General features: G+C 48.0%; 1 protein-coding gene across 1 annotated transcript in view; it reads left to right on the top strand.

Moving 5' to 3' along the window:
- Positions 1-267: 267 nt before the first annotated feature.
- The window catches only part of LOC117582105 (protein O-mannosyl-transferase TMTC2), a 26,618-nt gene continuing 3,405 nt past the window's right edge, over positions 268-23,480 (top strand). Inside the window, exons 1-5 of the mRNA XM_034269670.1 lie at positions 268-646; positions 18,594-18,680; positions 20,499-21,054; positions 21,113-22,232; positions 22,291-22,405. Of these exons, the coding sequence (XP_034125561.1) occupies positions 558-646; positions 18,594-18,680; positions 20,499-21,054; positions 21,113-22,232; positions 22,291-22,405 (1,967 nt within the window). The 5' untranslated portion in view covers positions 268-557. The remainder of the gene's footprint in view (positions 647-18,593; positions 18,681-20,498; positions 21,055-21,112; positions 22,233-22,290; positions 22,406-23,480) is intronic.

The raw sequence follows: 23,480 nt of genomic DNA, 5'->3' as shown, positions 1-23,480 counted from the left end.
CAGTTTAGTCGCGCCAACAACAACAACAACAATTAATTACGGGAAAAAAACAAAAATTCGTGGGAAAATGGGGAAAATTTACGTGTCCGTTTCCGTGTCCGTGTCCGTGTCCATGTCCTTGTCTCCTAATTGGTCTAAAAGCGTTTGCTGTCAACGAAATGGGCGCTGACACATTTTGTTGCACAGATTTACCAAATTCCAGATTTTCAGCAGAAACTTTTTATTAATATCTAACCCGAATATCGATTCTTTTTCCCACTTGCAGCTCCTTGGCAGTGCAAATGCAAATAAAGCAGAAAACTCATATAATTTTCAAGGGAAAACAAAAGCACACACACAGCACAGCACAGCACACGTGTGTGTCGTGTGTCTCTGGCTACGAGAAAGAAAATCACATAAAATGCAACTAAATCTGCTGCACGGCAACAACAAGGACACAGCAAAACACTTGGATACATAAAATATTGAAACTAAGTGAAAGCAAAGGCAATTGCAATTCATAAGCAAACTCTTGTTAAGTCCGAGAGAGCACGAGGAGCCTACTCCTACATCCTCTAATGGAGCTGCCTCCTTGGCTGCTGTCTGCCAAGGAGCTGGTGGCCGGCGAGGCCTGGCTGAGGCTGCGGCTGAGGTTGCATAAATCAAAGTAAGTTGCATCAAGCATCCATCTCCTATCTTGTTATTTGTTGTTCGGTTTTCGGTTTTCGGATGCGTTCTGAATGCGGAATGGTCAGAGAGCAGACCAGTGGTTTCCCTCTCGCTTTCTCTCTCAGAAATCAAATTAATTTCAAACTTGTTATAAACTTCCGACCGTTTCGGTTTGGTTGGGGCTTCGGCTTGCGCTTGGGCTTTGGCTTCGCTCTGCTCTGCTCTGTTCTCGTTATATTTAGCGCAAGTTTTTCAATAAATTCGCACACACAAACCGTGAAAAATGTTCACTGGCAAGCGAGTGGTGCAGAAGCCACAGCATGGACCGGGGCTGGAGTGGGTTGCGGGCTTGGACAACAAAAGGAGCAGCGAGTATGGCCCGGAATAATAAAAGTCTCCATTGAAAAAACTTATTTTCGCTTCACTGCTATTTATAATTTTCAGCAGGTCGACGAAGGAGAAGAAAGTGAAGCTGGAGGAGGCCAACAGGAAGCCCGTAAGAATTTTCCCGGCGACACTTTACCCGCTGCGTATGTTAAACCTGAGCCACTCCTGACGAGGGTCGCTGAGAGACGTCAAAAAGGGCTGGGGAGCTACTTAAAATCTCCAAAAATACAGCAGTTTCCTTCTGCTCGGCTGCTGCTCGTTTTATTGCCATCGATTTGTGTTCAGAGCCCCCGACAGAATTTTATAATTAGGAAACTGGGGGGCCAGAGTCCCCGGACTGCGGCACATGCGACTCGACTCCCAGGGAAAGTGGCTGTCAAAAATTTCATAAATGAAAAGCCATAAAAGTGAACAGAAAAATCAATGCCACACACACACACACACACACACACACACAGTGGCACAGCTGCTGCTGCTGCTGCTCCCATTACTAAGCCGAGTACATGACCAGCATCCACAAGTTACTGGGACACAAAACTTCAAGGCAAACAGCTGCTTCTGCTGCTGGCAATGAGGCAAGAATTTATTGACACCCACAACACACACACACACACACATAGAGGAAGCTGTGGGGCAACGATAATCACTGCGGCGACGTGCTGCTGATGGAAAATCGAAGAATCGAAATGGACGCAGTGCAAATTCGAGGTTAATGCACAAATAAATCTGCCACAAATTGTAAGACATCAAAAATCAAAAGCAAACCAAGCGAAGCACGTCCTAGATAGAGGGGGGAGGAGGTACCCGGAAGGGGGAAGCAACTTCTGTGCGGACAAAAATAATAATTATTAACGCTCAACTGCGTCTCAATCAACAACATTTTATCTGGCGCTGCCGAACAGTTTCCAACTTCCCGACAGAGTTTTGTGTCTCAGTTTCAGCTGCGGTACCCCATCCCCTCCCACAATATTTCATTTATTTTTACGGGAAACCGCCGGCCCTGATATCGTGAGCCTGCTAACTTCCGATTTCCGGCAGGCGCTGTGATTGAGCGCCGCTTTATTTCCTGCGCGAAGGCGCCAACGAGCAGCACAAGGACTGCCTCTCTGTCTGACTGCCGATAAACTTATTATACGAGGTAACCAGCACCAGCCACTCACTTGTTAGCCCCAAAGAGAGGTTGCCAGCCGCCACGTGTCGCGCTTGCCCTAGCTTCGAGGAGTCGCTTAAAGTTTTCGATGTCACCAGCGACGTGGGTAAGGGAATAAAAGGTGGCTGCAGGGTGATTGAAACCCGCTCTCCTTCTCTTTCTGTGTGTGTCTGCGGGCATCAATGTCAGTGATTTATCACAAGGCACAGCGCACATAAATAAACACCAACCCAACCAGCAGGCAGCGCCGCAATCCGAGCTGGAACCGAAACTCCGGCGGGGGCTGATACTTTTTCCTGAGCTGAGCGCCAATGGAGAGTATTTTTTGACAGTGCGTTGCTTTACGCATCACTAGACTTATCCCCAATCCGCTGTGTACCCCTCAGCCTTCCGCTCTCCTCAGTTTCCTTTTCATTTGACGCTTTGTGCACTTGACTTCGGGAGTCGAGTCGCCGTCGCCGCTTTGCTTTTGCTTTTGCTTCGATTTGCTGCCTCTAACGACCCTCATTGTTTGACACTCGGCGTTGATTTTCGCAGGCAGCCAGCGATGCTTCTATATCTTCTTCGATATCTTCTTTCCTGCTGCTCTCCCCACTCCCCACTCCTAGGCAGGATAATGGCGCTCCCTGGCTCTGATTCTGATTCTGATTCCGTTTCTGTAGCTGGTGGCTGTTGGCTGTCTGACATTATTTTCACTTTATTGAAAACTTGTAGCCGAAATTGATTTTCTGCGTCTCCTGGTGGCACATTCCAACGCCCAGGGAATTGACATTCCCGCAGCAACCCTCCCTCCCTTCCCACTCCCCTCTGTCTTTTCTTTGTCTTCTGGCAAATTTATTTCACATTTAGTTGAATACTTTTTGGCATTTGGTTGTGGAAATTTCGCATACATTTATTTTAAAGACTGTAATTTCGTTTTATTCTCATGCTAATGTGCCACCTCCTCCCTCCCCCTACCTCCCCTTTTGGCTTGGGGCAAGTGTGACTTGCATTTGTGGCTGCCTTTGAGGTTATTAAGTATTTATTTGTGCACATTCCCAGTGCTAATGTGTTCGGAAAAGGGCATGGGCGAGGGCAATGAAAATGCAATTTCCACTCTAGATGGAAATCAATTTTTGGGCATCGAACATTCAGCTAATTGTTGTTAAAATTTGTACATTTCCATTTCATATCAATGGCAAATAAAAAACAAAACAAAAAACCATTTCCCATTTCCCATTTCCGTTTGCAAATTCGTGCAACACAAAAGCTTAATATCAATAAATTAATATAGAAACGCTGTCACGGGTATGCCGCGTAGCCCTTTTCGCCGTCCACCCTTAAGGTCTACCCTGTAGGCAGGGCATTCCCAAGGGTAGCTGGAGCTGCCAGCGCCAATCAATGCTGCGCATCTACCCATTCGATCAGTTCCTGCTCCTGCTGGCAATTTCTTTTTTGCTTGTCTCGGTTATCTTTTTTAGAATATTTTATTTAAATTCCGCCGCAAACCCAGCACTGGACCCCCCCCCCCGTCGTAGAGAACAATAAAAGCAATCAGTGCTTAAAAATCAAATTCAATTTGCGCATATTCAGCATTTTTCCGGCGTGCTTTTGTTTCTGTTTCTGTTTCTGTTTTTGGGGTTTTGTTTTTGTCCATTTTGCGGCAGCGAGTACAAAATTTCGTTTCTTTCTTTTATAACTCAAAAATGTATAACAAAAACGCTGCCAAAATATGAATACTCCGAAAGGCAGATCTCCCAAGGACACAGGAGCAAAGCGAATCATAAATATTCCCTGAATCAACAGAATATGATGAAAATCCATAAATCATTGTGTGTGTGTGTGTGTGGGAGGGTGGGCAGCGGCCCCCTGAAGAAAGTTGAGTAGGATTGTTCGAGGCAGCGGCTGAGTTGGAGCAAGGATTTCAAATGCAAATCAACTGTGTCAAAAAACTTTCGCTGCCAAGTGCTCCACGGTAGCTAGTAACTTTCTTCTTCTCTTAGTCTCACTCGTTGCCTCTCGCTTGCCACGCCCACTTGGGAGGGGGGGGGGGGGGGCCAGCAAGTGCAAACAAATAATGAAGATGAATGCAAACAGTAAAACACCAAGCAAATAACAGAAGAAGAGTTTCCAGCAGAGAGCGAGAGAGAGAGCGAGAGAGAGAGATACACCGCAGAGCAAGAGCTTTCAACGATGAGGATGATGATGATGACGTTGAGGAACTGAACAAAATTTAAGCAAACAATGGACGGGCATTGGGTATGGCATTCAGGGGGTGGGTGGAGTACTGGTAGTGTAACCAGCAAAAGGGGTGGGCAGATTGGGCAGAAAAAAGCGGCTTTTGTTTCGTTTTAATGCGATAATTTCATGCGCAAGAATTTAATGGAAAATTATTTCAGCTATTTTCATAAAATCCTTCGCTTTGGTATTTTACCAGCCACCCAGCCTGCTACTGCTCCTGCTCCCGCTGCCGTTGTGCGCTGGGAAATCCGAAAACAGACAAAACTTGTCCCAGGCTGTGCAGCCAGGAGCTGATGCTCCGAGCTTCGAACCGATTACGAGGCAGCGAGGAAGTTCGGCACAATAGTTGCGCTGCGCAAAAGTTTCTCTGAAAGAGAATTCTTTCCTTTCGTTTCCTTTCCTTTCTTTTAATTGCGCGGATGAACTGAATTTGATTTCTAGCGGATTTCCATTGATCCAAGGACCACTGTGCGAAAAGGCAACGCGAAGAGCAACGGCCAGTGAGCGCAGAAATGCCACGAATGAGGCGCGAATTTGTTGCAGCCAATTCTCCAAATGAAACTTAATTGTCTGCAGCGATTTTGGACGAGCAGTGGACTGAAGCGTTAAATTAAACGAGTGCAGCGCTAAAGCCAGCCAAGGGCCAGCTGAGCGGAACCCCAAAATGTTGGCCAAGACAACTTGTTGGACCCACCGGATGTAGCGAGTTTTACACGTGGCCTTTAGGGTTTCGCTTGGCTTAAAGTGATTTCCTTGAAGCGACTGCATTTGGAATTGTGGGCACGTACAGCCAGGGAAATAAAACGAAATAAGGCAAATTTACGCAGCTGATGGGCAACCCCTCAGCGCACACACCCTGATCCACTGCTCCCCCTCTCGTTGCTGGTGTGAACACTGCTTGGGGGCAGGAGCTCGACGAGCGGACGCTGCGAACTTGTCGCCCATAAAACTTGAAATTGAAAAACTTTTACTTTAAACTAGAAACGGTATATCCATCCATACGAATGTGTGTGTGAGTCTGTGGCTGTGTGTGAAACAATTGAGACAAAGGCAAAAAGGCGAAAGCGAAGGCGAAGGCGAAGGCTGAGCAAACGCGTCGAAAGTCGAAACACTTTCGCCTGATTACAAACGCGCAAATGATGCGTGTCTAATGCGAAAGCGGAGGCCACCAAAGGCCCCGAACAAAGGAGCCAGCAGGCAAGGACTAACCGCAAAACGTGGGCGAACACTGAAGACTGAGACTGACTCACGCAAAAATGTAAGAATTTTTACATATGAATGTACACTGAGTGAAAATGTCGTTGGAGCTTCAAAAAATTGTCTGTCGTATGTAAGAGATGACTGAAAGTACGGGGGTAAGACGTCTGGGAACAATGACAGACAGGCGCAAGCTGCTTCCAAGAAAAACTGAGGCTGCCTGCCCACTTTTTAATAAAATAAAGCAGGAGCCAGAGACTGCCAAACGTTTAACATATGCCCCCAGATGGAGAAGAGAGGGAGACAGATCTAGGGTAGAGCAGGGGGGAGGGTCGAGGGTAGACGAGACGACACTAAGACGTGGAGCAAAGCGAGAGAGCAGAGCGACGACGGCTTGGATATTAAGCGCTTCAGAGATAAACACAGACAGCACTAAATTAATTCTGCTCAATTTGCATTAAAATATATGTACGAGAAAGAGAGAGAGAGAGAGAGAGAGGCTGTCTGTCTGTTTCCTGCTCTAGCTTTGCAGCAGTTTGTGTGTGTCTGTCTGTCTGTCTGTCTGTCTGTGTGTTAGTTACATTTCCGTGGCTATCATTGTGTCTACACAGAAATTTGTATGTGTTCGTTTTAGTTTATTTAATTTGAAAGCCTGCAGGCTGCCACTTCCTCTGCCTGCGCTCAATCTCAGTGTCGTGCTCGTTGTGGTCCGCAAAGGTGAGCAAAAACTTTTACTCCGTTGCCTAATGACATTGTGGAGAGAGACAGAGAGCGATAGAGACAGTCTGCGTCTGTGGTCAGGTAACTGATTTAGGGTACGACCCGCCGCAGCTTTCAGCATCTGCCAGGGCTGGCAGCTAGCTTGAAATTTATTTTCGTGCACGCACACAGACGCCGCAGCCCTGCTTTGACTCCCCCTGCCCCCAGCCCCTGCCAGACAGCAAAGTATTAAAACATAAATGGCAACAATATCAAAACGGATGAACCGCAAGAGCACCGTAAATATATATTTGTGTATATATAAAGAGACTCACACACACACACACAGTGAGACACAAAAGTATATGCAAACAAATTGTTACGCACTTTATGAAAATGCCAAATGAAAACCAGTCGAACCCAGAGCCAGAATTTGTGGTCGCTCTCCCGCTCCGCTTTATTGTCTTTTACATCATCGCTTTACTTAGCATAAGTACAGACGCAAAAGGCAACAACAACAAATTGCCGCTTGGTCAGGATAGGGGCGGGGGGGTTGCCCGTTGTTGCTGGCATTTCGTGCGCCGCATGAGCCAGACACCGCCGGCAAAGTAACTCCTCCGTACGCCGCACGGAGAACATCCCACCCAGCCCACCAGTCCGGCTTGAACAAAACGCCTTTCTGCCATTGCCAACATTTATTTTTATTTTATGCACTCACACCCAGCCCCCTGTGTGCCGCCTTGAGCTCCAAATAAGTATGCACAGCACGGGGCAGCATCCAGTATCCAGTGCTCGCAGCTTCCCAAGCTCCAGCTCCCAATTCCAAGTTAATATTATTGACTGCCTTTCCTGGGTTGTTCCCTCTGCTTCATTCCCTTCCTCTTGGCGCTGTGCGTGAGCGTGCCAAAGCCAATATTTAGCTAATGGTCTTCATATTTTAAATATTGGTTAAGGGAAGAAACGCACAAAGGCGTGGGCAGCAGACTTTAAATAGCGAAAGGGAAAACAAGCAAAGAAAATGCTGCCAGAAACAAATGCGTGAAAATGTGCCCCAGAGTGGAGTGGAGAGTGCAAAGTGCTGGTGCTGTGTTCGTGTTTGTGTGCGTGTAAAATATTTAAATTAAACACACACACACACACACACACACTCGAGCACTGGCAATGCAATTCCATTTTCGACCATAAATTTCTGTGCGCATGTGAAAAGTTGTTACTTTTACAGTTATTCCGGTGCTCCCATTTTTTTCAGCATTGTTTCTGGCTGGCTGCTGCTCTCTCTCTCTCTCTGGCTCCTATTTATTTGCAAATGTCACGAGTGGAGTTGGGCTGCCGATGGTAATGGGCGTGACAGATAAAAGTAAATTTGTTGATTATGGTTTTTTGCGCACTTCAAACACGATAAATAATTAAATGCAACTCGAGGCGAACTTTTGGCGGGGAGGCAGCAGTCAGGCAGGCAGTCAGTACACACATTTCCATATGTGTGCTTGCCACAGAACACAGCAACAACCAGCAACAACTGTGGCAACAAATGACAATATTCAACAAAGCACACAATAGGCAAACACACACACAAAAGTAAAGTGAAGTGGAAACAAGAAACCAAACCAAAACCTACGAAAAAAGAACTGCAAGAATTGCACATTTCTGGCACAAGTGAATCCGGGGGGGGGGTGGAGGATGGAAAATAAAGTTATATTGATGTCAAACATGCGCAAAAAGGGAACACAAACCCAAATAAAACGACACAAAACAAAAAAACAATCAAGAATGCAATGAGTCGGGGCATGCTCGAGCGGTGGGTTACCCAGCATTGAAGGCAGAAATTCAGTGAGAAATGATACTGAAGCAATGAGCTATGCAGGCTGCCAGACATGGCAAATATCCTTCAATAATTGTCAGCATTATTGCGTAGATAAACCAACATTTCGACACTGGCTAAACGGGCTACAAATGGCAGCAACGAGCAAAGCGACGCTTTTGTTACCCAAAAACATCCTCAACACAAAAGCGGACCAAATAACTGGAAACTGGAACGCAACAGCCAGCAACCAGCAGCCAGCAGCATCCCAAGAGTCGAGGCAGAGGCAGTGGCAAATGCAAACGATTTTCAAACTGGGCGTATACGTAATCTGCCATGAACCAAATGTGAAAGCTGCGAGAGTCATGTCCCACAATGCTCTTAGTTGATGGAACGGTTAGGAGGCATGCAGGCTTTGCAGGCTGGCAAGTGAGCAGGAATTGAGGACACAACACACACACACACACACACAGAGGGTGGGGGGAACAATTTGTGCACTCTCAAATCGCTGAAATCGCTGGCAAAAATGATTTGTCCACGTTCTCCTGCTCCTCCCTCCGATGCTATGCAATCATCTTTTTTTTTGCTGTTGCTTTTTGGATTTGATTCTCTGTTTTCTTCCCCTAATTGACGACACCCCTCTGCCCACACCCCCCGCTGCACACTGCCATATGCTCGCCGTGCTTGTGCATACATTTTAATTTGTTTATTTTGTGCCCATTGTTGCGAGCGAAAGAGGAGCCCAGCCCGAGCCGCTGAGGTGCCAGGCACCGCCGATTCTCTCCCTCCCACTCACATATGTATGTGCCCCCAACCCGCTAAATACATTTTTACGTGACTCGACGACATCAGCGTGTGATGTTTATGTAGGGAAAGAGAACCCCCCAGGCCCCCCAAGGGGCGTGTAAATTATGGACTAAAATGTCTTGGAATCGAACGATATCGTTTGCCACTGCAATTCAAAGGCGGAAGGTGCTCAAGGGGGAGGGTCTAAGCGTTTTCTAGGAAGCCCACACCCCCCCTCGCCACTCGCCAGCTAATTTCCGTGACGCTGGCTCAGGGTTTAAAGTCATAAAATGAATTTCCTGCCTGCACATTGACACTGATTTCATTTCATTTCATCTCGAGCCTGGCCCCCGTTTTCAATGGCAAAGACCCATAAAAGACACCGCCCAAGAGTGTGCTGGGGGAAACGGGAAACGCGAGCAATGCAAGTTAATGCAAAACGCGGCATTTAACACTTTTGAAAGGAAGCAGCAGCAGGCAGGAGCAACCCAGTTCCCTTTTTTTGCCACGCTGCTCCGTATATACCTGTACAGGCAGGCAGGCAGGCAGGCAGTCAGCCAACCCATTCACTGACTCAGCCACACTATGGGCCCTATAAAATGCTTACAAAATGTTGTTTTATATGAGAGAAAACCCACACAACCACACAGAGACAGTATACGTGTGTGTGTAGCTGTGTGTGGGAATTGCATTTTACATGGAACGCACGTGTGCAACAACAGCAGCAACAAAAATCCAACTTTGCCCCAAGCCACAGCGGCACAGAAGAACAGAAAAGACACAGAGAGCGAAAGACAGAGAGAGAGAGAGAAAAAGCAACAGAGAGTGAGTGAAAAACGAATGTGAAATGCTCTACAGCTGCAGTTACATCCTCTGTACATTGACGAAGGCCCTGCCGGTGTTCCCCCAGCGCAATGTAAGAGCATAAAAAGCATAAATCGCTTCACATGCGCAAACATGCAGCCCCTCCCGTCCTCCCGCTGTCTCTTTTCAGTCTCTTTCTTCCGCTGTGTGTGTGTGTGTGTGTGCCTGTGTCAGCACTCATTAGGATTAATTTTCCGGTTGCAGCATAAACTGAAGCTTACAGCAGAGAAGACACAGTGGAGCACTGCGCGCAAGGCAAAAAGGAAAGCCAGGATGGAGGCCTCCTCCAACGTCAGGCGACTACGCTTAAGTGTTGAATGCCCGTCCGTAACTCTCTCTGTCCTCTCTGTCCGTTCTGTCCGCTCTGTCCGTCAGCCTTCAAACGTAATAAAAAGAGCGGTGCAGTGACTGTTGCAACACCAACCAGTCACCCCATGCAGCTGTCTCTCTCTGTTTCTCTTGCTGCATTGAAAAAAGAAATAGTTAAACTGCATAAAATTTAATCAAGAGCGTTGAATGTCAGCCCTGGCCCTGGCTCTGGCTGCTGGCTGCTGGCAACACAAAACCCGAACACGTAAACGAGCAAAATGACATTTTATCATCAAAGGTGGGACAACAGGAGGGAGAGAAGCAGCAGTAGGGTGAGAGATAGAGATAGACAAAAGGCCACAGAGAGAGAGAGAGAGAGACAGAGAGATACAGAAAGGTTATAGAGATGGAGAGACGAAAGTCAGGAGAGTAACCCACAAGGGAATTGAGAACCATTTTGTGTGTGCGCTGAAGGATAACCTACATTTTACTTTTCCAGTTTTTAGTTTGCCTTTTTATGCAGCCCGTTGCACCCCTTCCCCCCTGCTGCATGTGCTGCAGATGTGTGTGTGTGTGGCCAGACAGGCTATAAAGCCATCTGTCTCTGTCTCTGTCTCTCTCTCTGTCTGTCTCTGTGTGAGTTACGCCTGCAATGACAAAGCAAAACTTTCCAATTAACTTTGATTAAAAAGTTTCCACTATCGCCCCTACAATGTAAACATGAAAAATTTGTTTGAATTAAACTGCTGGCAGAACGGGGGCCGCATTCAATGTGTGGGCAGTGGGCAGTGGGCAGTGGGTACATAAAATCAATTTGCAATAAAATCAGTAAGTTGTATTTGCACAGATCAAACACTAGAGCTTGTGGCCGAAGAACTTTACGATTAGCTGCAGTAACCTCCAGGCAATGGCTGCCGATCGGATGCTCATCGATTAAATAACGCTTGGGCATGCCCCATGAAATAAATGCTTTACACACGAAACCAACAGCAGCGGCAGTTACGCGACTGATGCCGCAACCGCAGCTCCTGCCACAGATATGCCAATTCACGCACACAGGCAACAATTGCAAGGCTCAATGCATCATCAATGTCTGTCTGTGTCTGTGTCTGTAAATTTGCAATATTTGTTTTCATTTCATTCACTTAAAATGCCAGAGCTCGTTGCTGCATGCTTTCTGCCTGGCGTATCTTAGGGGGTCACCTGCTCCACACACACACACACACACACACACACACACACACACACACACACACACACTCATTCATGCCACAAATGGCACATCAATTACATTCTTACATTTCATAGCAGATACAAATTTGCAACAACAATTGCAAAGCTGCTGGCAACCAGCATGTGGCAACATCAGCATCAACAGCAACCCATAGCTGATGCTGTTTGTCTGTGTGTTTATTTGCCTGTTTGCCGTGACCATTTCCATGGTCGTATCGTGCTCTGGTTTTAGCAACAACAAAAAATGCATTATTTTGGGGGCAGATGCTGCTGCTGCACCTTTACTGAGGTCAGCGCCAGTTCTATTCCCATTCCCATTCCGACATGCCCCAGATTCGTGGCGTCCTCTCTCTCTCGCTCTCTGTTTGCCTTGCGAATCAATCGGTTTGAATGATTGATAGAAATGTTTGCGATATACATTTGCCAGCTGGGACTGCCACTGCTACATTCATCGATCGATCCAACCCAAAATTCGCCTGAGGGCCAGAGCAGAGCGCACAAAAAATTACACATATGTCTGTCCGCCCCATGTGTGTGCGAGCGCGTGACAAATTTTAACGCTCTGACGCCCCATTCGTTGGAGTTTTATGCCGCCGCCGGCAAATGGCAGGCACACACACGAGTTTACTCGTAGAAGCTACCTAATAACGTTGCAGCATTAAAAACCCATAAAAACGTGAGACGGCGTCTTTGATGTAGGGCTGCTGCTGCCTTAAAGCTATGCCCTGAGTATTTTCTCTCCTTCTTAAAGCAACGCTCGAGCGCATTAAAAGTTTGCTGAGGGGGGGGAAAACCCTTTTCTTGCGGTCCCCTGAATCTCTGTGGCCGAATCCTTGCTGCCCCTTTCGTGGTCCACTGGGACTTAATAAATAATTTGGCCAACAAAAAATTGATGCTTCAATAAACCAACAGCAGCAGGGGCAGCCACCAACGTCCGTTGTCGGCTTACCTTTTGGGACATTGCTCCACTCCTACGCTCCCTTTTTTTTTGTCCGGTTGAAAATAATCAACTTTCAACGCAGCGCTGAAAGCCACACAAACTTCAATGGGCGGACCAAAACGCACTTCACAAATTGTTTGGCAGCTTGCTCTCCTTTTCCACTCATATTTCTCTTCACTTGTTATTTGCTCTGCACAAAACTTGAGCGAGAGTTGACCAAAAGTAAATAATGAGCAGGAGACAAGCAGCACGAAACCCAAAAGCAAAAGGGCAAAACGGCAGAGCAGTAGTCTAAAGTGTGGCAAAAACTTGAGATACAAAAAATAGTCAAAAATCGATGAAGAGTTGCCATAAAATGGAATGATCTGCCGGATCTTTCCCAGATCAAAACTTCCCTTTAAGCTGCACCTATTTTCATTTAGTTGCCTGCATTTTTTGTATACTTTCAGAGCATTAGTGGTTGGGGGTTTGGCGGAAATCGTGAATTATAAAGGATTATCTACTTAGGGGAATGACTCTCTGTGTCTCTGTGGCAGCAGCTCCTGCGTGTGGTTCCAACTGCGTTTAGTTGTGGCAGTATTTTATGGCGCTTCATTTGTTGCTTTTGCTCTCTTTTTGGGTGGGTTTTTCCACTGGCTTTACCCCCCAAACCGTTTTTATTTTATTTTTCACACACCGCAACGGCCGCGTGAGTTGTTTGTTTGTTTCGTTGTTTGCCTGTCGGTTGTGCATAAATTGCGGTGTGCGGAATGCCGACTACTACTCGCTTACACTCTCCTCCCTCTCTCTGAACTCTCTGTCCCACAGTTGGGATGCTGTTGCCACAGCGCACTGTGCCACTGTGTGCTCTGAAACAATAAACAACGTGACTTATCACATTGCGTAACTTGTGATTTAATTGGATTTATGCCCGTGTACGCACGGTGCACGCTGTACGTTGCCGGCAGAGTAGGGGATTGCGTGACGTGCCACCACTACCACCCACCACAGAATCGATAGACTGGGGAGAAACGGCAGTGCAATGCGACTCCTGCCCTCCTGCCCTCCTGCCCTCTTATGAGGATTTCTGCTCAATTTGATTGCAACTGCAGAGCCATCAGTCGTCCCCTGATTCCACTCTTTCTGCTCTTTGCGTTGTGTAATGTCCAGGGCAGGGCTTCACCCGTTCTGGAAATCGGAGTTGCAATCGCGTTTGCCATCGATTGTGGTTGTGCAAAGTTTTTAATTATGTTTGCGGTTAGCAATTGGATTTCCTTACCCCCCAACCGCCACACACAGCAAATGAAATGAGACACACAGAGCATTGCTGGGGACACAGTCAGAGGACACGTGACGGTTGTCGCTCAATTATTTTATGTGTGCCAGTCGCAATAAAAATTGTTTTTTCCACCCCCCAGTTAATGTTTCGATTTGCACGAGTTTTTTTTGGGTTGGTTATTTGAGCAACGCGTCAAATAAATGTTAAATATTTCATGCCAACCATTTAAATGTAAAACAAAACCAAAAGAAAAATTCACCAACAAAAAAAAAGGCAGAGAGCTGCAGCTGCAACGACAACGTAAATATTTGGCACACAAGGGGCAGAGTGGCTCTGCAACGCGGTGGGGGGTTTAGGGTATCAAATGCGCGCCAACATGGCGTATGCGTAATTATAATTATGTAATGCAAACAGCACAAAGCGCACAAAACACACACACACACACACACACACTCAAAAACAGATAGTTGCACACACACACACATACGCACACACATGTCATTTTAATTAGCATATAGAGCAAAACACGCATACGCCACGTTGGACTACCCGGACTCAATTTCAAGGCACTCGGCATTTTGGACATCCTCCCAGCTCCCAGCTCCCAGTTCCCAGCTCCCCTTGTGCTCCTCCCTGGCTATAATTGTTCAACAGGCTTAAAGGCAAATGGGACGACAGTTGCGCATTCAATTAACGCAACCCTCACACAAACACACACACACACACACGCATATTTGGTCTATGTATTTCTAAAACTAGGCCGCAGCTTCAGCTTGCTGTCCCTCTCCCTCTGCGATTATCGAGACGCTGCCTGGCTGCCTCTTTTTTGCGGGTTGGGGCGTAGCGCCGCCATAACATTTTTGGCATAGCATCCTTCCACCCGCCCCGCCACTTAAGCTTCCCCCCCTTTTGGATGTGTCTGTGAGAATACATAATTAAACGATTCCACAGTTTTGGGCATTTAAATTAAATTATGGCCACAGACAAAACTTAGGCAGCGCAGGAAACGGGCCGGGAAGCGGGCGCGCTGCTGTTAATTGACAGATGCTAATTATTACCTAATTATTATTTATGTGGCAGCCAGCCAGCGATGTCTGCATCGATATGTGGTCCACGCTTAAGGGTCTCTCGCTCTGTCTCGCTTTAATTGCCACGGCACAGAAAATCAGATTCACATTCAAATTTTTGTACCGACAAAGCGGAACTGCGGCACTTTCATAATTCGCCCTAAAAAGCCGCTCTCAGACAGGATTCCTGAAGGTTCTTCCCCCCGCAACAATTGTACGAACTGTTGGGCAAATGTTCAACGAGTTATAAAACCAAAAATCGAGTGAGAGAACTGTAGAGAAAACTTTGCCTGGCAGGGGCCAAAATATGAAAAGTTTTACTCAAACGCTGCCACGCCTTCAACGTCTATTTGTGTGTGGCATGTGGTGTGCCGTGTGTGTGTGTGCATGTGTGTGGGTGGTGGGTGGTGGGTGGTGGTGGCCTTTTAGTGATTAGCATAAAACTGCCAAAGTCTGAGGCTGACTTTGCCTGAACGTAGACCATAAACATTCATACACTCGTTGAGCTGCAAGACGAGCAACGAGCAGCCAGCAGCTCTCGCTCTCTCTCCCTCTGCTAGGGCTCTAAATACCTCAAAAAATATTGGCAGCAGTAGCAACAGCAATACGAGCCTAACGAAAGCTGACCGGAAAGCCAGGCAGTGCTGCATCCACAATGCAGTGAGGCAGGCAGGCAGACTTGAGTCTCCCCCTGGAAACGAGTTTTGTTTGCATGTGTTGCGCACTTGTGCTGTGAGGCTTACCTTGCACATCCGCACTCCAGCACACACACACACACACACAGAGAGTGGGTGGTGCAGTCAGTACTACTATTTGGCAGGCTAAACGAGTTTAGTTGGCCAAACATTATCATAACTTGGTCGTTTGCAAGCCCGCAATGGTGTAATCGTTTCATTTTTAAAAACGTTTTCGGCATTTTTACTGGCCACTTTCCCCCCTCAAAATGGCTGCCTTTTCCGTTCATTATTTTGATGTCCGGTTGTGCAGAGAGCCGAAGGGCAGGAGTGTTGGGTGCTGAGTACTGAGAATATCGAAAAACTGAAATGGAGACCGGGTTGGGTTCCTGTTTAAAATGCAATGCGGCGTCGGAGTTAAACGTCTGCCGCTGTGTGTATTTACAGGTGTATGTGCGTTGTGTGTGTGTGTGTGTGTTTTGGCGCATAATAATAAACTTTCACTTTACACACAGAGACAGAGGGAAAGTGAAGTCATTTCTAGAGGCATTTATACGTTCGACAGCAATTTTAGAGGAAAATGATTGCCACCCACACAGACACACACCCACCTGGAGAGGTGGCGGGTTTTACCCCTTTATTTGTACCTGTTTTTTTTCTATTGAAACTTGAAGCTAGCACAGCTGGCCGCAGGTGTCGGCATATAATTAATTTTCATGCATAATCAAGCAAAGCGAAATAAGAACGCCTATTAATTATAGTTTTTGCGCCACACACCCCCCAGCAACCCACAACCCGTGTCAACCTCTCAAATTACTTTATTCGTGGGTGGGAAAAAATTAATTCAATGCGCTTAAATTTCACGTCTATTAGTCTTCCGAGTGGAGAGCGAGAGAGCGCGTCCTAACGCTGGTTTCTAATTTCTATACAATTTTTGTTTGGCTTTTGCCGGTGCTGCTGCTGCTGCTGTGTTTGGCATTTTGGGGCTATCCAACAGGCAATTAATTCCGAATTTTAATACCCCCGAAAGTCACACACACAGGCAGCACCCCCTGCTGGCTAATTGTGGGCTGCTTTTTGCAGCTTGTGAACCTTCATAGAGATCGATTTATGCTTTAAAGAAGAGCAGCCAGAGTCGAAGATCCCCCCCCAGTGAAGTTACGGGTTAAGTAGAGCGCCCCCAAGTGACCTTCGGGGCAGGCACATGGCGCGGAAACACCTGGGGAAAGACGGAAGCGGAAACTGTCAGAGGCACAGCAAACACAAACGCAAAAACAGCAACAAAAAATAAAGGAAAAGAAAACCATTAGACGACACAATTTACTAGGTCAGCAGCCAAGGATGGCAGGTGGCAGGGCAATAAAAACAAAAGTGCCAACTGGCATGAGGCATGAACGAGGCAGCGACGACTGAGAGGGCACAACCAGGTGGCAAACAGTTTAAAGTGCGACTGGGGTGGCCATCATGTAATAAGACAAAGTGGAAATTTAATCAACAATAAACTCGAAACTGTTAAATAGACAAACAACAAAGGGGAGCACAAGGGAGGCGAGGGGTGTGGGGTGTGGTGTGTGGGGCCACCAAAATTGAGACAATGAAAAGCCTGTTATTTATGCTGTGTGGCAGCAGCTAATTACGAAAATAAAACATGATTTATGGGCCGCAAGGAGTCACTGATAAAACGTTGGCCACACACGCTCGTGTGTGTGTGTGTGGCAAAGAGTTTGGCAGGAAGGACGAAAGGAAGGAAGCCACAAGGAAATGTATGGCAAAAGCAAACAAAGGACTTCGGCATCTCTCGACTCAAGTTGTGGGCAATTATTTGTGGATAATTGGTATGCGAGGAGCAGCAGCAGCAGCCCAGCAGCAGCCTAGCAGCAGCCACTAAATGAGTTGACAAGCTGTGTCTGAGGCTGAGGCAGGAGCCAGGATTAAGCGTGTTACAAGTCAATGGCACGGAAACAAACTGCAGGCAAATCAATCAGGCAAACACACACAAAGGACCAGGCCCAGTGCCAGGCCCAGTGCCCAAAAGCTCATCATTATGCCTCATTAGCAAAGCAATTTTCATGTATTTTTCCATGCGAATTTTGTCTTCGGTGTCGCATATTGAATGCTGCTAATTTGGCCCTAAGCCCCTCCAGGGTGAGCCCAAATCTCTCTCGGTCTGTGCCGACAAAACTATGCCAGAGAGCGAGCGAAGCTCTCGCTAAGCCCCACCACCACTCAAAGCAGCAGCTACAGCGACCATCTAGTAGCCCGCCCACTAAGCCGAAGCCAACTGCTTATTACTCGCATATACTTACATGGCTTTCGGGCCGAAAAGAATGCCAGGGAAAATGCCAACCCCCAGACAGCCAGCTATTCTGTAATGCTGCGAATATAAATGGGATCAGCGTACCGTGTGGCTCGGGGGGTCAGCCTCACAGACAAAGCGGCAGCTCATCTCGTTTCATTTCAGCTGCTGCACCTCCCATTGATTTTCAGGGGCAGGAGCAGAAAGGGGCAGAGGATAAGCCGCGGGCACAGGCGTGTCCAAAAAATAATTACCCGCAAAAATGTAGAAAACAAAATCTGAAACGGATTGGGAACGGTTTAATGTGCCTCAGGGAAGATAACACGTGTAGCAGCCATGTGGGTGGAACAACTCCACACACACATGGAACATGGCAGGCTGCCTTGTTGAAAGCCTTTATTGTCTGCAACTGTTGCGACTCTTAATGTCAACGATGCGACGGGCACACAGTGCCAGTGCCCCTGCCTGCCCGCTGTGTTGACGTTGCAGCAAACCGCAGCAACAAATGTGCATAGAGTCAGCTCCAGGAATGGGGCAAGCAAATGCAAATGCAAATGCAACAGCAACAGACTGCCTTGGCTGGCTCTCATTATGTGTAATGGCTGTAGCAACATCATCAACGGCCAGTAAACAACAACAAAAGGAGGATCAGCAGAAGCAGCAGCAGCAGCAGGAGGGAACAGCTCGAACAGAAGCCAACTGCTGGCGTTGCTGCTGCTGTCATGGAGTCCGAAATGCCAACAATGGCTGGGCCAAAAGCCCGAAAGGAGGAAGTCATGAATGCCATCTACCTGTACATTTGCGCCATGAAAAGGAAACTCAACGGAAAGGATAGGAAAGGCTTCTGCCAGCCAGCAGTTACTTAATGCCGCCGCTGGGCAATACACAGTAATGAGAAATATGAGAAGTTTCAGAGCGAACAGGTTGAAATTTCACTCCGCAAACTGCGAAATAAATGTCGCAACATTTCAGACTGTTGAGAGATATTTTATATATTATTTATAACAATGTGGGTTTCCTGTGTGTTTTCGATTACTAATCGATTATTTCTCTCTCTCTTACAGCATGGACTACACGTGTCTGTTCTGCTGCAGCCTGGCATTTGCGCTCTATCTGAACACCCTCAATGCGGGCTTCGTCTATGATGACAGGTAAGCGCTGCGGCAACGCGGAATCATTATCCCTAAAATGTGGCAGCCGTTGGAGGGGTTGGGTTTGGGTGTTACTTTCAGGAATGTTTAAGCTTCCAGGAAAATTTATTAAAGTTGCGATATCAAACACAGGCACACTCACACACAAGCTGCGAGATTGCGTTACATGGCAGCTAAAAAAATAAGAGAAAAATATTAAAGGTTGGCAGAAGAATTTGATACACTGCCTGATGATGCACTGTGGACTGGCAAAAGACTTTGTCATTAATTCAATATGAGTTCGATTCGATTTAGTGATCTAATCTGACTTAAGCGGTTTCATTTATATACAAATTAATTGTAAAATTGTAATTGTAATGAGAATAAATTGAATTGAAATTTGGCGAACAAATTTTGAAATGTATTCTGACAATATCCAATTGAAATATAGTAGAAATATAGTTTCAGTAATGATTCTAATTAATAAAAAAAATTAAATTTAAATCATTAATTTCAAATTAAAACTTATTTGAAAATAAAAATTGAATTTCTGCCAAATTTGAGTTGCACTTAAAATGCTAAAAAAAACATTAAAAATTGGCTTTGCCTGCCTTTATTTAACGCAAAACAATTTCTATTTATAAATATTTAATGAATTAAACATAAAAATGTATAAAATGTCATTAAATTCATAACAAAACTTTTGTTTAATTTTGTAACTTTAATTTTTTAATGCGTAATTTAAGCTTTAGTCATCAACTGACAAAAATTAGACTCCCAAATTTAGTTTTAGTGAAATTAAAATGGCAAAGCAGAGGAAAATCTTGGACAGGTTGTAACATTTTAGACCACAGGCTACAAACACTCCTAAAAAATCATAAATACCTCCTGGAAAGTGTATGAAAAAAAGGTATATCAGTAGTGGAAAGAGCGATAGCTTGCCTGTGGCAGTGGCATGCCTTGGATGCTGCAATGGAATTTCAGTGGTGCTTAAAATCGAATTTCAGCTATGGCAAGGCAAGGCATCCACACCCACACCCAGACCCATCCACAGACCCATAGATAGACCCAACGACCGACAACAGACACTGCGGCTGGGGCTGGGTCTGGGCTGGGCTGACAAGAAGGCGCTTCAGCGACTTTATGCGGCATTAGAGTGGCATTTGTTTATGTGAACCACTGCCCTGCTTCAGCAGTGCTCCTCCTGCTCCACCTTCAGCTCTGGGGCGACTCCCCCCATTGGCATTTCCATGATATACGAGCTGCCGTGTGCTCTAGTCGTCGTCGTTGTCACGAACACCACACCAAAATCCTACAAAAGTCCGCCTGCCGTGCGTGCGGAGGCCAAGAGGTGCACACAGGTGTGCCTGGAAGGAGGAGGAAGGGCAGGAGCAGCAGTAGCAGGAGGCAGAGCAGCCCGCCAAAGACCAAAATGCAAGCTAAAGTGTGTGCCTGTGTGTGCCCTCTGTGTGTGTGTGTGTGTGTGTGTGTGTGTGTGTGGGAAAAGCCAACAGGATGCCAACAGCCGATGGATGATGTTGCCATTGTCGTTGAAGTCGTTGTTGGCATCTTTGTTGTTGCTGTTGCTCTGGCCGCCAATGCAGATGGAGATGCAGTGCGTGCCGTTGCTGATGATGCCATCAGTGACAACATCGAGCTGCAGCTTGCCTTTGGCTCTGTGCGTGTGGCGACCCAAAAGGGAGGGCGGTGGGCAGTCAACCTCCTTAATGATTGAACAAAAGCCATGGGTATGGCCATGGCCATGCCCGAGGTCTGGCACATTCCTTTTAAGCTTTCTCCCCACTCTAACATCTCTCTCTCTCCCTCTTGTTTTTGCAGACGCGCTATCCTCGGCAATACGGATGTCTCGGGCAGCGGGCCCTGGCAACGTAGCTTCGGGAATGACTTCTGGGGCACCCCGCTGACGGACAGTGGCTCCCATGGCTCCTGGCGTCCCCTGTGCGTCCTCAGCTTCCGGCTAAACTACTTCCTTGGCGGCGGCTTTGCGCCGTGGGGCTTCCACCTGGTCAACAATCTGCTGCATTGCGTTGCCACAGCACTCGTGGTGCGCGTGGCACGCACTCTGCTCGCCTCCGTCTGGGCAGTGCTGGCCGCAGGCGCTCTCTTTGCCGCCCATCCCATTCACACGGAGGCCGTGGCTGGTGTGGTGGGGCGTGCGGATGTGGCCGCGTGTGTCTGCTATCTGCTGACGTATCTCAGCTATCTGCGGCACATGCGCTGGCGTGAGTCTGGAGATCCACGTCAGTGGCTGGCACTGGCTGTCACGCTGATCGTTGCCCTAGCCGGACTCCTCTGCAAGGAGACAGCCATCACGGTGCTGCTGGTGTGCGCTCTCATCGATGTGGTGCGGGGTGTCACGGGACATGTGGATAAGGTGAGTTGTGGCATCAAGAACCCCTCGAAGCAGTCCTGAAACTCTCTCTTCTCCTCAGCAACGCCTTCGCTCTGTGTGCATTGTTCTCGGAGCGCTCTTCTGCAGCGCCTACTGTCGTCTGGTCATCGTCCCAGGGCCACAGACAGCCTTTTCGAGTGCCGACAATCCCATTTCCCGCACACCCTCCACCTGGACGCGTCTCCTCACGTTTCTCTACTTGCCGGTGTTCAATTTTCGCTTGATGCTGCAGCCGCAAGTCCTCAGCTTCGACTGGGGCATGGATGCACTGCCGCGTGTCACCTCGCTGTGGGATCGCCGGAATGCGCAGTCCGCCTGCTTCTACTCCGTGCTGCTGGGCGTGGCGTGGCGCAGCTGTCGGCAGTTGTTCAGCAAGGAAGTGCCAGTTACAGTCGCACCATTCCCGCAGTATCACATCCAAAAGGTCTCCGCTGGTCGCAAGTCTCGCTCCAAGCGCAAGCGACTGGCGGCCAGCAGCAAGTACCAAGCCTTTGAGGCAACGGCCGCTGCCTATCAACCCATTCATCAGGAGACGTCGCTGCCCTTTGCCAGCGCCAAGCAGCCGTGCAGCAGCAGCAGAGACTGCAACAACAACAGCAGCAGCAGCAGCGGCGCCTATCCGCATCCACATCCGCATCACCTCGTGTCTTCCGCCTTTCGCGGCTCCCGGAGCAGCAGCAGCTGCAGCAACAGCACAACCTCCAGCAACAAGAGCTCCGGCAGCAGCAGCAGCAGCAGCTCCAGTTCCAGCTCCTCCTCCAGTTCGAGTTCCAGTTCGAGCTCGAGCTCCCTGCTGCCCTGTTGCTCCTCGGAGTATCTGCTTGGGGGCATGTCTCCAAAGAGTCGCCATGCCTGCATTATGCTCATGTCCTGCTCCTTCCTTGCGTTGCCCTTCCTGCCCGCCAGCAATCTTTTCTTCTATGTGGGCTTCGTGGTGGCCGAGCGGCTGCTGTACCTCCCCTCCGTTGGCTTCTGTCTGCTGGTGGGTTACGGGGTGTCCCGCCTCATGGCCTCTACGCAGCGTACACGCTGCACTCTGGTGCTGTGCCTCAGCGTGTGCCTGCTGGCTGCCTTGAGCCTGAGGACGGTGCGCCGCAATGCCGACTGGCGGGACGAGGAGAGCCTCTACAGGAGCGCAATTGCCGTGAATCCTCCAAAGGGTGAGTTCCCACTCGTCTAATATGTTTCTCCTTTTTGATTTTTCTGTTCTTGTTGCAGCACTGGGCAATCTGGGCAGCGTGCTCAGCTCTCAGGGTCGCTACGAGGAGGCCAAACAAGTCCTGCAGGAGGCCATTCGATACAGGCCCAACATGGCGGATGTGCACTTTAATCTGTGAGTAAACCCTCAAAGTAGACTCCTGCCCCTGCCGCACATGTGACATGGAAAAGCGATGCGATAAATGGCAGCCATTTTCATTATCTTGCCGTTTTTCCCCTCTATCCCCTTTTGATCCACTTTGCTTGGGTGCGCATTTAGTGCGGCCATTTTATGCAGCGAACCAAGCAGACAGCCAACCAGCCAGCATCGCAGAGTTATGAGGGATACCAGCCCCAGTCCCATCTCTCTCTCCCTCCATTGCACGTTATACAATGCCGAACAAGCTGTCAAATGAAGCCCATTTCCTGCTAGTACTACTCCGGCTGCTGCTCCTTCTCCTTCTACTCCTGCTCCCTTTCTGGCGTAGTTTTTTCACGCAGCAGCAATCCGCCAAGGCTCCTCTGGCTCGCTCTCTCCCCATCTCCAGCATTTGCGTGCTGCAGAACTATGCGCATTTCGTGCTGCATACTTTCCCCAATGCAATGCTCGACAAAAGTCCTTAGCTTTCACACTCTGCCTGTCCCGCTGTCCCGCTGTCCTTCTGTCAACGTCTGACAAAGTCTGTAAGCGCGCTGTGCTCCTTTTGCTCGCCCTCTCCTGGCTCTAGCTTTCCCTATGTTTTGTTGTCTCGGTGTCCCTGTGTTGTCTGTTCGCATTGCATTTTTGCTCATTGCGCATATTTCAGACGCTACGCGACGCGACACAACATAACGGAGGCTAAAGAAAAGCATCAGGCAAAAAAAACGGAAATACAAAGCAGCAAAACAGCAAAAAAGGAGCGAAAAAGAAGCGCAGAAAAAGGACCAGAAAGAGCAAGCAGTGCACGGAGCAGCAAGCAGTGCGCGGAGTTTGTTACTTTTCGCTTTGAATATTCAGTGCGTCATTTTGGGTTTTTCCTTATATTTTTTTTCTACCGCCTGTCTGTCAACGTCAACGGAGCGAGCGGAGGCTTGTCGCATGCCAGATTATTGCTTGTACGTCATACTAGTCCCCCCCCCCCCCCCCCCCCCCCCCCCCCCCCCCCCACCCCACCCCACCCTCCTCACCCCCCCCCCCCCCTCACCTCCCCCTCACCCCTCCCCCACACCCC

The sequence above is a fragment of the Drosophila guanche genome, unplaced genomic scaffold, assembly GCF_900245975.1.
Source record: "Drosophila guanche unplaced genomic scaffold, DGUA_6, whole genome shotgun sequence".
Lineage (NCBI taxonomy): Eukaryota > Metazoa > Arthropoda > Insecta > Diptera > Drosophilidae > Drosophila > Drosophila guanche.
Note: the sequence above shows the minus strand (reverse complement) of the source record. Positions and strands in the feature narration are given on the sequence as shown.